Raw genomic sequence first — 16,513 nt, forward strand, 5'->3', positions numbered from 1 at the left:
CATTACTAAGACCAAGTCCTGAAGACTCAGTATCTCTACCACAGTACGGGTACCAGTCAAAGCAGTAGCCTGAAGTGCTCTCGCACTCAGCCCACACTTTTATCCCCCATTTGATGGGTTTGTTTGGCATGTATTGCCGAAACGACAGACGACCTTTGAACCTTATCGTACTCTCATCAATCGAAAGTTCTCTTTCTGGTATATACCACTGTTGATATGTTGGTCTCACAATATCCAACAATGGCTTGATTTTGAAGAGAGGGTCAAATGCAGGATCACCCCTTGCAGGCTGCAGGTCGGAATCACTCAAGTGGAGGAATGATGTGATGAGTTCAAAACGATTCCTCGCCAAGTACTTTCTTAACCCCGGTGTATCCGTCATGAAAGAGGATGAAGACCAATAGTAATTTATGTTCGGCTTTGAACACAATCCCATCCCCATTTGGGTAGCAATGTAAATTCGGATGTCTTCAGTATCAAGGTCCTCCCAATCATGAAAACGAGAAGATGGTGGGAGTTCTGCCGGGTTGTCAAAAAATTGTAGAGCGTAGCGATTAGTCTCCTCTGCGATAAGATCGAATGCTGCTTCAGGGAAAAACAGCATGAAAAGTCAATAGGCTTTTTCCCATGCAAGTTCCCAATAGGCCCCGACTGTCTTGCATACTGTGGGCACCATATCGGGACCGTACCATCATGGTCAACCCAACGAATATTCTGCACACGATCATCACGAGCAGCTGCTCCTGGTCCTGGCCGTGCTGGGTTGGCGGCATTGCCTCTACCCCTGCCCCTGGCCCGGCCTCTACCCCTGGCCCTGCCTCTACCCCTGCCTCTACCAGCAGCTGGATGGACTACAGCTTGTGTCAATGGAGGGTCATCATCACTGCCACTGGTACTGCCACTGCCATTGCTACTAACATCATCTTCACTATCAGGATGATCAGGCCCAGGAGCCCAAACCCCATCATCATCACTATTCTGGTCTAATGCATGCACACTTTCAGTGTCACTGATATCTGGTGAACTTTGACTATCTCATTATAATCATCTACAAGCCTATCGGCGTCTGATTCACAATGTGGTTTGTGAGGAGTGTCATAGTCGTCAACAGTGTAGCTTACGTATTTCGAAGACCAGTGGAATTGGCGGCGTCAAATTATTAGTGAAATTTATAATTTACAAATTACAAATTACAAATCGTTTATTGTAAAAAGTTACATTTTACATAAGATGAAAGTACAATGATCATTCTTTCATACACAACACAAACTACGCGAAATGATTCCAATACAACATCACTGTTCACACCTGCAAACCAAACAGAAAAAAAAATAAAGTTTAATACAAACCATAATCAATAGACTAACAAAAAGTTCCCCAGTAATCCAAAAAAACAAACAATGCACAAAACCACAATTACTTTCATGATATGACGCCTTCAAAAATTAATGAACACTACCATTTAAACAATGGCACAACCCCATCCCAACAACGTCACGACATCCCAAACAAACAAACCTATCACTCGCAGACCAACAACAACACAACATCCCAACCCAAACCAATCAGCAACAACTTCCCATCAGCATTCGCATGTACCTACCAAAAACCATTACAACCACCAGCATCATGACCAGCAGCACCACACACTCCACAATACAAATACGGATATTGAATGACAATATCATCCTGTCTTGTGCCACGTCCTCCACTTATTCCTAGTGCAATCTTCACCAAACGTGAAAACTCCTGGCTGCCTTCCTCTGTCGGATGAAGCCCATCACACTTGGAAAACAGCTTTGGTTTCGCAACTCTGTCATCCCCCGTCTCCATTTTTCTACCTTTGGACTGACAAAATACACGCTGAAAAACAGAACACAACCAAAAATGAACACATCACTAATCTATTGTTATATCATTATATTTTTCAAACCACAAACTTGTGGGTACACCTATTACCTTTCTATAAAAATACTACCATGCCAGCCTTTCCAGTACCATACACCATACATACCAAATACAAACAATTACTCCAACTAATCTTGGAATAAATACCAGTAGGCCTACTCCAACAACTAATCATATTCAATCACTTACACAAACATTGCATATATCTTCACACCAAGCTTTCCTTTCAAACTCTTAATGAACTTATTCACTTGTTTAGCTTTCGACCATGCCATTGACCCTCGGTTCCTTAGTGGAATGGTACTAACAATCACACAAGCATCACCAGCAGCCATTCGAACAAACACCACAATTTCCTGAAAAACAAACAAAAACTAATTAATAAATAAATTGTGCATATAACATTGCTTCAGACATACAACAAAAAAACTTATCCTTTTTTCTTCACGCTACAAAAAACCCCCTTGGACTGGTGGACATTTGTAACCTAGGCTCAAAAACGTAGCCAAGGACTCCGAAGGAGTAAATCAAATGCTCCACTCAAAACAGCCAAAAATCCAATAAGTACTGAAAAAGTACTTTAGCATTTACAGGAGTGTACAATTAAGGTTTCACTCAAAACAATTGGAGTTAAACAAGTATTCAATTATGACCGCTTCGGACCGCCATATGGCATTGTTGGGCACCAAGTTCAGCACATTCACCACGGCCCAAGACTACGGCGTTGTGTACAATTAAATCGAACAATATCTACACTACACTACACTCTTTGAAACTTCACCTAAACTTTCACTACCTTTCCGTTCACGAAATGATCGATTCTCAGTCTAAACATTTGCCGGGAATGTGGACTTTTTAGCGATTTTATTCAGGAATTTTGTCTGATCTAAAACTCACGGAAATTACCGGACATTGCCGAAGTTGACCGTTCCGTGTTGATGACGTCATCAGTAGCGAACAAAGTGACAGACCACTGAAGAGCAGTCAATTTGCAACTTTCGCCCTGCCATCTGTTGGAGACTTGAGGAACCAAAATGTCTCATATCTTGCTGAAGAAAAATTGCTAATGTGGTTGTGGCATAAGTCATACCACGGGTAACTTAACTAGTACCCCTTTAAAACTTCACAACACTGTGCTACACCCTAAATAGTTATACAACAACTTATCCTTTCTTGAAACAATAAAACTGATCACGTACTTCCAACTGCTCACAAATGTCTTTCGTCGCCATATCCGATGCACGACTGCAACAATCGTTAGTACCCAGCAGCAGGTTATTCCGAAAATTTCTCCCAACGTATATGCCTCGCCCTCTCCAAAAGGGATGTCGTCTCCATACCTTGTAACGCGAACGTCACATGTCGCCCAGGCCCCACCCCCAACGAATAACAAGTAACATACTTCAATATCGAAGCGGAAAAAACCACAGAAACTTTCTAAACCACAGAAACATAATAAAAGTTTGTGAGGTAATAGAAGTTTATTTTCTAAAAACGTATTTCATTTTGAAATAGGTATTACAGTAAATGTGTCTCAAAATACAATTGAGGAATTCTCCAAATGACTGGATGTGAACACCGATGTTCATTTGAGCATGGAGCAAGGTGTTGACCCAATGCATTCTGTGTTACTGTGTTTCCAGATTTTGTCCCTTACATGTCAGTGATGTAGTCACTGAAAACAATGTCATAAAACTGTCGATCATGCCTGTAAAACATAATGAAAAACATTTAAAGTCTGCTGATAATCAAGCAACGTTCAGTCATGTAGCTTAGTGGCCTGAGTGTTTGTGCTAGAAATAAATTCAACGGGGAGGGCAAAACGAGAAATTTGCAGAAAATCCTGGTCTACCTCTGTCAAGAGTCCCCATCTGTACTGTCACTTTCTCTGGCCCATCTCATCATCTTTGAATTCGATGAAAACGGCGCAAATTTTACAAAAATTCATTGTTACCATGTAAAAATTGACATAATTGAGATGCCATTGGCATTTGGTGCTATTCCTATGAAGCAAGGGCGATTCCCGGTATACACACCGTTGTACACACTGACGCAGCGCAAGTAGACAAGGCGCGAAATTTGAAATGGGCTTTTTGCGTGATTACCGTATTTTGGGGCCAAAATCGTACTAGCGTACTGGAACTGAAATTAGGCCAAAATATCGTACAAATACGCCAATATCGTACTAGTTGGCAGTTCTGTATTTGCCTCCATTTGGATTTTGTGAACAAAAGTTACTAACCTTGTGTAATTGAAGTGTCGAATTCGCCTTGGTCGAAATGATAATACAGTAAATAAATCTATTGAATGTTGCTGAAAAGAAAACATTTACTACGTTAGAAGCCATGTACATGATAACACCACCACCACCATTATCAATATCATCACAAGTCAACTGGGGAATATGTGTGATATTTGTTCAAAACTTGCGTATATGGTATTTGCAGGTCTATTGTATTGTAACATATTTTTCACTTTCAAAATTAACTTTTTTACTAGAAATTATGAATCAATACTAACCGTAAGTAGCGTATGAAATTACAGAAGGCCTTCGTCGAAAAATGTAATGTACTTGTACTCATTCATGTCATTAAACCTGAAAGCAGCACAGCATAACAGTGAAATTACCGTGACATCAATGGATGTCAAACTAACGTAGTGACGTAAATTTGAATTCGAAGTGCACAATTTCACAATTAAGGTTTTGAACACATTGAGAACTGAAAAACTTCATACAAATGCTTTCACACCAATGATATGATTGTGGCGCTCCTGATGAGGTATCGCCCTCTGCTAAGCAGCTTTGGTCGTAACTAGGGTAAATGTTTTTTTCAAGTGATATGAGCGATGCAATACCTTAGTTACCACCGGTGCCACGTAGCAGTCAATGAAATTGTGCTGGTACCCCATTAACGTCATGCTTCAAATTTGAAGAAATTAATATTACCTTCATCAAGTACGTAATATTACACCAGGCCTTTGACGAAAATGTAGATCTCGAAGTCTAACTGTAATGAAAGAAAACATCAATGTGACAATATGGTCTACTATGTATGAGGGGGAGAACGGGTATTTTCGGGACACTGGGATGGGCCGAAAATAACTGTCGGGATTCGGGATAGACACCCTTATTTTAGCGGAATCGGGACAAGCCGTGTTTTGCGTCACGATTCGGCTAAAATTGCGTATTGGGAAACGGGATAAGCCTTTTTAGCTCACCTCTTAGCAGAGGTGAGCTTATCCCATACCGTGGCGTCCGTCGTCCGTCGTCGTCGTCGTCGTCGTCGTCGTCGTCGTCGTCGTCGTCGTCGTCGTCGTCGTCGTCGTCGTCGTCGTCGTCGTCGTCGTCGTCGTCGTCGTCGTCGTCGTCGTCGTCGTCGTCGTCGTCGTCGTCGTCGTCGTCGTCGTCGTCGTCGTCGTCCGTCGTCCGTCGTCCGTCGTCCGTCGTCCGTCGTCCGTCGTCCGTCGTCCGTCGTCCGTCGTCCGTCGTCCGTCGTCCGTCGTCCGTCGTCCGTCGTCCGTCGTCCGTCGTCCGTCGTCCGTCGTCCGTCGTCCGTCGTCCGTCGTCCGTCGTCCGTCGTCCGTCGTCCGTCGTCCGTCGTCCGTCGTCCGTCGTCCGTCGTCCGTCGTCCGTCGTCCGTCGTCCGTCGTCCGTCGTCCGTCGTCCGTCGTCCGTCGTCCGTCGTCCGTCGTCCGTCGTCCGTCGTCCGTCGTCCGTCGTCCGTCGTCCGTCGTCCGTCGTCCGTCGTCCGTCGTCCGTCGTCCGTCGTCCGTCGTCCGTCGTCCGTCGTCCGTCGTCCGTCGTCCGTCGTCCGTCGTCCGTCGTCCGTCGTCCGTCGTCCGTCGTCCGTCGGTCGTCCGTCGGTCGTCCGTCGTCCGTCGGTCGTCCGTCGTCCGTCGTCGTCGTCCGTCGTGGTCGTCCGTCGGTCGTCCGTCGGTCGTCCGTCGGTCGTCCGTCGGTCGTCCGTCGTCCGTCCGTCGTCCGTCGGTCGTCCGTCGGTCGTCCGTCGGTCGTCCGTCGGTCGTCCGTCGTCCGTCGTCCGTCGTCCGTCGTCCGTCGTCCGTCGTCCGTCGTCCGTCGTCCGTCGTCCGTCGTCGTCGGTCGTCCGTCGTCCGTCGGTCGTCCGTCGGTCGTCCGTCGGTCGTCCGTCGGTCGTCCGTCGGTCGTCCGTCGGTCGTCCGTCGGTCGTCCGTCGGTCGTCCGTCGGTCGTCCGTCGGTCGTCCGTCGGTCGTCCGTCGGTCGTCCGTCGGTCGTCCGTCGGTCGTCCGTCGGTCGTCCGTCGGTCGTCCGTCGGTCGTCCGTCGGTCGTCCGTCGGTCGTCCGTCGGTCGTCCGTCGGTCGTCCGTCCGTCGTCCGTCCGTCGTCCGTCCGTCGTCCGTCCGTCGTCCGTCCGTCGTCCGTCCGTCGTCGTCCGTCGTCCGTCCGTCCGTCGTCGTCCGTCGTCCGTCCGTCGTCGTCCGTCGTCCGTCCGTCGTCGTCCGTCGTCGTCCGTCGTCGTCCGTCGTCGTCCGTCGTCGTCCGTCGTCGTCCGTTAGCAGGGCACGTTTCGTAACTGTTAGAGCTATTGAGTTGAAACTTGGTACACATGTACCCTTATGTAATGACACCTTGGAGACCAAAGTTCGGTCCGATTCGTTTCATGGTTTGGCCACCAGGGGGCCAAACGTTAAAAGTGAAAATATGCAATATCTCCCTTAATAGTAGTCGGGAAATTTTGAAAAAAATATGGTAGGTACTTCTAGCAAAGGTGCATCATATATCCTCCGGGTTTTTGATTTGACCTCCTTTTCAAGGTCACAGAGGTCAAATGGTGTAAATTGGCCGTTAGGATGTAACGATGGCACGTTTCTAAACTGCAATGACTATTGATACCAAATTTGGTACACATTTACCCCTTAGTCAGGTGATCTCAGGGACCGAAGTTTGGTCCAATATGATTCACCACTTGACCACCAGGGGGCAAAATCCAAAAACCTTAAAAATGTGATTATTCCTTAACTTCTTGCCTGATTGCCACCAATTTGATATCATGGGTACATCTAACCACCATACAGTATATGTCACACAGGTTTTTAATTTGACCTTCTTGTCAAGGTCACAGAGGTCAAATGGCGTAAATTTGCCGTCAGGCCGTAACTATGGCACGTTTCTTAACTGCAATGACTATTGATCACAAATTAAGTACACATGTACCCCTTGGTCAGGTGATCTCAGGTACCGAAGTTTGGTGCGATCTGATTTGCCGTTTGGCCTGCAGGGAGGGGGCCAAATCCTAAATTCTTCAAAAATGCCATTATTCCTAGTAATGACTTGCCCGATTGGCACCAATTTTATATCATAGGTACATCTAATTCTAACAACCATTCAATGTGTCACCGGGTCTTCTTTGATTTGACCTACTTTTCAAGGTCACAGAGGTCGAATGTACTGTAAATGGGCCATTTTGGGGAAATTGTAATTGCTTGGACCTACATCAAACCTAACACTACATGACACAATACCATGCTCTTTATCCATCTTTCCTCCACATGAGGTGAGCACAATGGCCCTGGCCATTTCATTTCCTAACGGGACGTCGAGACAGTTACCCCCCCCCCTTCCCCGTTCCCACCCTCATGACATGTAGCATTGTAGGCCTATTGTTACTCACAATCTAATTTTTTGTAATTGATACTGGTAGTATCAATGTGAAATATGCCACATGTTGGGAGCATGCAAGGCCTAGTACAATACACCATCATCACAATCAAATATTTCAATAATACACTGTCAACGAGAGTGAATGTTCAACCATCAATCACGTGCATTGTAGTGTACATCCCCCATGACGGCTTGCGCCCCGCTGACACGACGAGCACATGGCTGAGCCTATCCATCGCCATACACTACTTTACAAAAATCGACACCTACTGAAACTTTCACTAATTATTTTTCGGAAATGTACTTTATCGTTACATCAATAAATGCACACTCGAATTTCAAAACTACCACATATTTTTGCCGTGAAACTGACCTGAGTTATCGAAACACCGTCACCCCTTCGAACGGATTACGAAAAGAGGAAGAAGCAGGTCCGCATTTATCGAAATATTGCTAAATCTAATTGTCAAAATGTCGACCAAATTACCAATTACAAATCACCAATCACAAAAAGAAATAATGATGCAATTACCCAAAATAGATGAGATTTGACCACTGGTATAATTCCGCCATCTTGGATATCGGCATCGTCACCACCACTTCAAATTCTAAAGTCTTATTCAGGCCTAATATGTGTCACCTGGTGTGGTAAAATGGCTTGTTTTATCAATAAATAACAAAATATGATCTTTGTAAATAAAATCGGAGATCTTCTGGTGTGTTTTTATGTGAATTTATTACGAACTATCAATGCAGCGCAGGGCATCCATCGTTCTCAGGCGTAGTGGCGATGCGATAGCCTTTTTAGCTCAGCTGACAAAGTCAGCGGAGCTAGTCAAATAGCTATTCGATTGGTGTCCGTCCTTCCATCCTGCCATCCTTCCATCCAGCCATCTGTAGACAAAGTTGGGCATTTTGTAATCATACAACCGAGGAACTTCAAATCTAGTCTTGCTTATAAACACCGCAGAAAATGTTGCTTACGGAAAAAAATTTTGGCGATTCGACTCAAATTCAGCTCCCCAGGGGGCAAAATGCGTAAATGAAAAAACAATTTTTTGACGCTCTATTCCAGCAGATAAAAGCTTAAAATAAAGTTGAAAAGGTCTTCATGATACAGAAGTTTTGATATAAAATAGATTAGTGTCGGTTTATATCACCAGTTGGCGGTAGTGAGCAAAACTGTTGTTTGACCCCGGATGACCCCGCTTTAAATTTCCCGCCGAGGTTACCTGGAGAACTATCATCAAGAAAATGGCGGCGACCTTTTTATTTCTACCAGAGCGATGATTTGTAAGTGACAAATTTTCTTATTTGAGCCTTTACGGAAATGTATTTTGGTACGAAACTTCACACGTTTATAGAAAAGATCAACGAGAATGTGTTCAAATGCCCTCATAACGATGAGTTCAACGGAATTTGGTCAAAACAACCTTCGAATGGAGTCAGCTTTCTTTGCGAAATTGAAGCGACGACCTTATTATTTATCGTAATTTATGCAGATCTGAGTCCAGCTGATGGGTGATGTTCTGATTTGTGTTCAAACTATTGGAAACTTCGGAAATTAGTTCTATTAATTCTACTATTCTGCAGGAGTATATTATAGCCATTGATGTTGACAGCTAAAAGCACGAAAACTTTGTTGTTGATCGTCGGGGCGGATTGATATGTGGTTGTGCGTCCATTCAGTTAGTTTGAGAAAGATCATGATCATAAAGATGCGTGTTGTGTTATCATAACCGGAAAATAAGTTGAAGTTATTATTAGTACTACGATTCTTACATGAGTAAAAAGTAGACGTTTTAAGCAACACAATAATGTTACTCCCGTAAAAGAACTGTCAATTCTCCTTACCACAGAAGCCAAGCCATTGCTGTTATAGTGTTAAGTTATGCAGGGGCTTAATCAATTACCTGCACTCCCTGTGGGGTGAATAACATTACCTTTTGAATAGCTGGCTGTAGGGGGATGATTGGAACAGCCGGTATACCTGCTGACCTGCTGAACCCAGGTTAATGTTATTTTCAATCCACGATTGCAGGTCACCTGATTTTCGAGATTTCGCGGGAAATGAAATTGTAAACAAACGCATGTGTGCAGTTCAAATGTAAACAAAAATGTATTTTTGGTACTTTTGGTTGCTGGACTTGGGTTTTCCCGCAGTTAGGAGCTGGGGTCAAATTGGTGGTCAATTGTTTATGGGTGCTGTTTTAGTCAGAGGTAGCCCTTGATTATGAAGGGATTTTCAAATTAAGGTGACCATGGTCTTTTTATGTGCTCACCACAGCTTTCAATACTTGATGTATATGAAGAGGCGTGCGGAACCTGACATGGCCTTACCAAGGAGCTCCTCACGGTGCTGAACTTCTAGCTTGCCTGTCGACGAAGTGCCTTTTTGGCCGAGACATTGCTACATGTAGGAGGAGCACGCATTTTAAATTTATAGTAGTGATAGTACAGAGTTGGTTCGAGCCATTTGGAAACTGGATGGGAGGATGACAATCCTACCAGGATTGAGGTTGGCATTAGCGACTTGGGTTGCAATGTGGTCCATTAGACCCTGGTACATTTCAACTCTTAGGTTCTGCTGGTTTTGGCGTATCCAACTGAGACGTGTTGATTCTGTTCGGACATACGAATCGACCACATACTGTTGGAAAAGTTTATTGCCGTAGAAGATGGGGTTGAATCCAGTGCGGGCAGCGAGGCGGTAGGCATAGAACTGGAGGCATGAGACTTTATGCCTGTGGGGTGTAGCCCTTCCAGCATTGTGCTGCATTGCACAGTCCCAGCCTAGGGTACCATATGGGAAGAGAACTGGGTATACCATTGGATCAATATTCGCCGATAGGAATGATATGTTCTGTGGTTCTTGTCCTTGGGGGTAGACTACAATATCACGGTCTGGGGGTGGTGCACCATCTGGGGAAACGAAGATTGCAGCGACTTCATCGGTCTGGGTGGGAGTGTTGTAGCGGCGCTGGTCTGGGCCTCGCAAGATATTCATTGTGACCTTTGGAATAGGTGTGTTGTTTTCAGTTGCTGATCGTATCTCCTGTTGTTCGACTTAAAACATCTTCTTGTATGCCGCTGCGTTTGGGTTGACTTCATTGAGGGTATCCGTCAGCAAGGTCATGACATCCTGGCGGCAGTGTCGGTTTTCTGGATGCTGGAGTCGAGTTTCAACGGCGTCTCTTGCCTCAATGATGTATAACTGGCTATAAGATGAAGCTGTGTTAGGTGGTGGATGAAGGGTGCCTGCACGATGGCCATGAATGCGGAAAGTGTATGGGCCGCGGCCGGGCAGATGGACGACATTACCACCGAAGGATGCGAAGGCGACGGAGCTATTATATTGGCGAATGTTGTCTAAGAAATTTCTGGTCATGGCTGTGTTGGTGGTGAACAGTGGTTCCAACTGATGTGGATATTGAGGTAGCGGCGGGAGGTTGATCTTGCCATTGTGGCAACAGTTCAGTGGTTCCTTTTTGAAGCGCAGAGCTTCACAGAACTGACAGACAGTGTTCATTGCGCCAAGCGTAAATTCCTCCGGGAGCAGATTATGGTCATCATTTTGATTGGTCGGTGGCTGCAGCTGGCGTTGTTGCTGTACATGTTGTTGGTGGCGTCTACGGGCGGTGCGCCCATCCAGAGAGCAGGATCTTTTACGTCGCTGCATGTTGTCCTGGATTTAGTGGTCGACCTGAAATGTGATAAACGAATATTGGTGGGAGGGGACCATTGGCCTGGAGGTATTGAATTCATGACGCTGAAGACTGCCTTCAGTTAACTGCACTGAAGTGTTTAAGTGGGGCTTGACATCCTGCTGAATCTGGGCGCAGTTGTTGGGTCAATCAGAACCTGTTTGAATGTTGCAGGTTTTGGAGGCCAGTTGTTTGCGAGTTCCTGCTTGCGTCTTCACTCTTTGTACATGGCTGATGGATGCATTAGGAAGGAGGTAGATATTTTGATCAGCAGCTAGCTGGAATTGCTGTTTGCATCTTGTGAATGAGCTCACGAAGAAAGGAAATGAAGCTGAGTGATTCGCATTCATCTTTGTTGTCATGAAATTGCACGGTACATAGTACATATGAGCAGTTTAAATTTTATGTGATTGCACATTGGAAGTGCCTTAGGATAGCTGTGTCCTGAAAAGCACCTTTTCTATATGGCAAGTAAGAAAGTAGTAATTCTAAGAAATGAATATACGCTGCGCTACGAGTGAAATGTCATCTGAGACTGCTTGAAAGTGGGCAGGTCAGTGCTGGTAAGCTATTGTGATAGGAGTTGCAGAGCTTCATCTTCTGAGATGCGATCATGTTGGTTATTGTTGTTGTCGTCTGTGTTGTGGCCATCTGCGCTGCTATCTGCGCGTGGTGAACAGCCTTTTTCATCAACTGTGGAGGATGCTAGGGGTTGGAATGGTTGGTCGAAGGGGAGTGTTTCGGAGAGAATACTGTCGGTGGCTTCGGCGAGCGTGTTGTCATCTAGGTCGCCAAACAGAGAGGCTGGTGATTTCGGCGAGGTCGGTGGGAGACTGGAAGTAGAGGGCAGGATTTCTGGCGCGGTGGCTGGGGCAGAGGTAGCTGCAACTGGGGTAGTTGAAGGCAAGTGAGTAACGTTGCGGGAGTTGGCGCATGTTCTTTTGGCCGTCTGTAACTCTGCTTCGAGGGTGGCTAGTCGACGCTTCTTGACCTTGTCAGCCGCTGTTAGGTGCGAGACTTTGGTGCGCATTTTCGCAATGTCTCCTGCCAGGTGATGGAAGGCCTCTGTGAAGGAGGTGCGAGTTTCACTCATTTTGAGCAGCTGGCGGTGGAGTTTCTGCATGGCGGACTTTTCGGTTGCAGTGGTGCGTGGAGGCGGATTGTCGAGGATTCGTGGGATGAAGGACTCGTTAAAATTTACCTTCAGGTAAGCGAGGTGGTGGTCGATGTCGTCATGAAGGTTTTCCAGGTCCTTGAGGACATCAAAGTTGATAGGCGTTGACATCTGAAAAAGAAGGATGGATTGTTGAGTCAGTAAGAAATATTTAGGAATGGGGTAAAGAGGGGTTTGCACTTGATAGTGGGGTGGGTTTAACTGGGCGAAGTTGTATTACTGAAATAGGAACCATCACAAACATCGCCGGTACATGTGCAGTTGTTGATGATGTGGATTCTTACCTTTAAGGCCTTGCGCCAGCAGTTGGTGGAGGATGTGTTGTCCGAATGGCAGTTGGTGAAGGGTGGTCTGGAAAAGAAAGTGTGAATTTAGGGGAATGATGATGCAGTGGTAGTTATGTAATACAGTACTTTATAGTGGGGTCGTTTTAATTCGACGAAGTTGTATTACTGAAACAGGGGCCATCGCAAACATCGCCGGGACATGCGCAGTCGTTGATATTTGATGATGCGGATTCTTACCTTGGAGGCGTTGGGGTGGCAGTAGTGAGTAGGTAGAGGAGGTGTTGTTTGGATGGCAGTTGGTGAAGGACGGTCTGGGAAAGAAAGTGTGAATTTAGGGGGATGAATATGCAGTGGCAGTTATGTAATGCTGTTTAATAAACCATGGACCGATATGCAGGCCTGCGTGGGAGGTCGGCCTTGAATGGCTGGAGCAGTGCCGAAGGGCAGTGATGTCTATCTGTCAGGGGGCCATGGTCATGGAAGTGTGTGAGGGCCTAGTAAGTAGGCCTCGTACCCAGTTGACCCTAGATACATGCATGTCAATGTAGATATATATACAATAGGGCGGTGAGCTGAGCATGTGAAGTACGGGCTCGGTATCATACCATGCAGGTACGCCCGTAGTGAACGAATAACGTGAAGCGTCCGACAATCGATTGTACATTGCACTGTGGCACTGTTTGTATTTCCGGACACCGTACTCGCACGACACGGGCGTCATGCGTATAGGCCCATGTCAACAGGAGTTTTAGTCAAGGGGTATATTTCATCATTTTCGACATGAAATGATGTAAGTGGGAATGATGTAAGTGGTGGTAAAAATTCTTACATTCAAACTGTAGTCGTGGTCGATCGAATACTCGAGCAATGATGACTGAGGGGGGCGGATGTCGAAGTCCGATGGGGAGCAGTCATTTGTCTATCGCAGCGGTGTCAAAATCAATCGTAAAAATTCAAGCGGCGGTAATTCAAGCGGCGGTAATTCCGATTTGGCTTCACTAATTCTTCAATGCCGTCATTCACCTCACAATATATACCACCAGGATGCCAAATACACTTCGTACACGGCGTACTTTGCCAAAAATGCACGCTCCCCGCTGTTGGTACTGCTAGCCACCGTTCGCAGACCATCCACTGCTGCCACTCCTGCTGATGGCGGCTAGTCGAACCAAGCGGCCCGCTTTGCGTAGCATACCTTCCCCAGAAAGGGGCTCAATCAGGTCTTTCAGTGAACGTGGGATGGCGGTTCTGGTTTCAAAACAAACAGCACTCAAAACTACACTTGCACCTCAATTCACAGGCAATTCTAACGGGTGTAACTCAAACAGGAGCCATCACAAATATCCAAACTCGGTATTAATATATAGATACTGCAAGGATGGAGTAATTAGATTTAGCACTTTGTAAGTTACTCTGATGATGTTACCTGATAGACCTCTGCAAATTTCAGGTTTGAATTAAAAAATGCCTACTTGGTACCAAACTGTGTTACATGTATTTGCAAACACTCCTACCTGAACTGTCCTGTGCAACTGATGCTGCAGCAGTTTGGCATGCTGGCGTTTCGACTCCTTCCAGTCCTTTGAACCCCGGGGTTTCCTCACAAAGATCAATGATCTTTTGCTGGGCGGGGGTGGGATCGGCTGTTGGCTTTCCACCACCAGTCTTGGTTCTTCTGCTCATTCAGCTTTGTACGAGACTCCATTTTCAGTTTGGAGAGTTTTGTTTTCAAGTCATCCAAAGATCTCGACACATTAGGGAATCTTGCCTTGTGCTGATTAAGTATGCTTTCCCATGCTTTATTTTTCCGGGCATTGGTGTTAGCATCCTTGTGTTGGCTGTCTAGTGTGTCCTTGAATTCCTCGTAACATTCGGCCATAAACATATTGTCGCCATTTTGAACACTTTCTGTACAGGGCCTATAGAATACACTGAAATGCCTTGACCAACACAGCCCTCACCCTGCTCTAAATTTGGCTTTCTCCCTGTCACTACCTATTGTTCGGAGAAATTGACCCTGTGGTTTTGTGGTTGTCCCATGCAGACACCATTCTAGCCAAGTCTAAGCAAGCAACTAGTAAGAATGCTTCTTAGAATGGTTTTATGGAATAGAAATAAGTTGATTGCTAACAAGTATGTAACTAGGGTTTTAGAATCATTATAAGGCCTAGTATTATGCTAAGTTAGAATGCTTTTATGGAATTGGGCCCTGGTGTCCTCCCAGTCAAGGGAAATAATCGTTTTGAGACACCTGCCCGACAAATCTGGTAGTTAATGCCATTGTCGTTGATGGCAGGGAAAAGGGCAAGCAAAGCTGTGTGAAACAGTTCTGCAGTCAGATTGAGAGGGAATTTAGTCCCTTTCGTCCCAAATTGGTCACTTCTGTCTGTGGTGCACCTAAAAATAAAAAATTTAAAATGTATCACTTGTTCGCTCTTCATGTCACAAATCCAATAATTGTACCACCTTACCCTACTAGTAGTACATGTATGTGAACAAAAGATAGGTAATTGAACCATTCAGCCTATTATTATAGGCAATGTTGCTGGTGGTCCAGCAGGTGTAGTTGCTTTTCCGGGTGCTTCAACCGTCTTAACCCTATAACACCTGGAGGTGCCCGATGACGCCCGCGGCCGATACCTTGGAGGCACCCAATGACGCCCGCACACCCATATTCAAATTTCACGTGCTTAGCTACCGATCTCCTTCAGAGCGAGGTCTATTATTAATCTATGAAACTTAAGCTTTCAAATGCCCGGATGAACAATGGTGATTGCTGTAGAAGTTTTTGAGATATTTGACGATAAAAGTTTTTGTTTCTCTTCAAGCCAGTAAATTCAGGTTGGACATTTGAATTGCTGAAATGGATCGTTTGTTTGATTCCGATTTGGATGTACCCTATCTAATAGGGAATTTCATCTTCTTTTAAATAAATGGGACTTATAATACATTATTTGGAAGTTCACCCATGTCATTTTGTAAAAAACTGGACCCATCGCAAAAAAATTTGATTTCCAGGTAAAATCACGTCGGGGCCTAGGGGAATAAGCACTTGCGCTGGCAGTGGCTCTAGGTGTTATAGGGTTAATTTGAACCTCGAGAATATCTTCCAACGAGTTGTTCGTATCAATTGGCGTCCCAGATACAGGTACATTTTGTATGTCAAGTGAGCTTCCTTCTAAAATACAACTTTTTTCGGTTATCCTCCCAGAATTTTCAATGTCTGATGTTTGACTAACATTACCTTGTCCGACCGCTCTATCCACCAATTCAGGTTCTAAAGACATGATGGGATCTTAAACTCAGTTATGAAATCTGTAACTGCCGAGTCGAACTTTTCCATTTCGGCTATAAAACACTCGTGCCATTTTGGAGTATCAACTGTTTCTGGGACTGGGGTTATGTCATGTTGCAGTCGCTTTAAATCAGTGTCTGTTTTTAAATTAGTGTTTTTTACTTGTAAAATAGTTGGTAAAGCCGGGCCAACTAATTCTGACTGGGGTAATCGTTCAGATAAATAAAAAGGGTCAGAGCGGCTCGAGTTGTCGGCATGTTTAACCGTAAATACGGAAGCATTTGGATTCAGATGACTCTTGCTATGATCGTTAGTGTTCTTACTCGGAGGTGCTTTGTCATGGTCACGGTTTCCTTCGAAATTCCTAGATCTTTTCTTTTCAATAAAACGCATGAGACGTTTGCGATCCTGCTCTCGTTTGCTAACAGACTTACATTTCATTCTCACTGGGGGCTCCCCTACCTTCCGAAATCACTCTCCCAACTGCTGTAGCTTGTGATTCC

General features: G+C 45.2%; 1 protein-coding gene across 1 annotated transcript; it reads right to left on the reverse strand.

Moving 5' to 3' along the window:
* Positions 1-10,617: 10,617 nt before the first annotated feature.
* LOC135489987 (uncharacterized) lies at positions 10,618-11,229 on the reverse strand. Its single transcript, XM_064775629.1, has one exon. It carries the CDS (start codon positions 11,227-11,229, stop codon positions 10,618-10,620), a length of 612 nt encoding a protein of 203 aa, XP_064631699.1.
* Positions 11,230-16,513: the final 5,284 nt, after the last annotated feature.

The sequence above is a fragment of the Lineus longissimus genome, chromosome 6, assembly GCF_910592395.1.
Source record: "Lineus longissimus chromosome 6, tnLinLong1.2, whole genome shotgun sequence".
NCBI classification, from domain to species: domain Eukaryota; kingdom Metazoa; phylum Nemertea; class Pilidiophora; order Heteronemertea; family Lineidae; genus Lineus; species Lineus longissimus.

Coding starts and splice junctions, on each gene's coding strand:
- LOC135489987 (XM_064775629.1), bottom strand. CDS start 11,229: ATGCAGCGACGTAAAAGATCCTGCTCTCTGGATGGGCGCACCGCCCGT.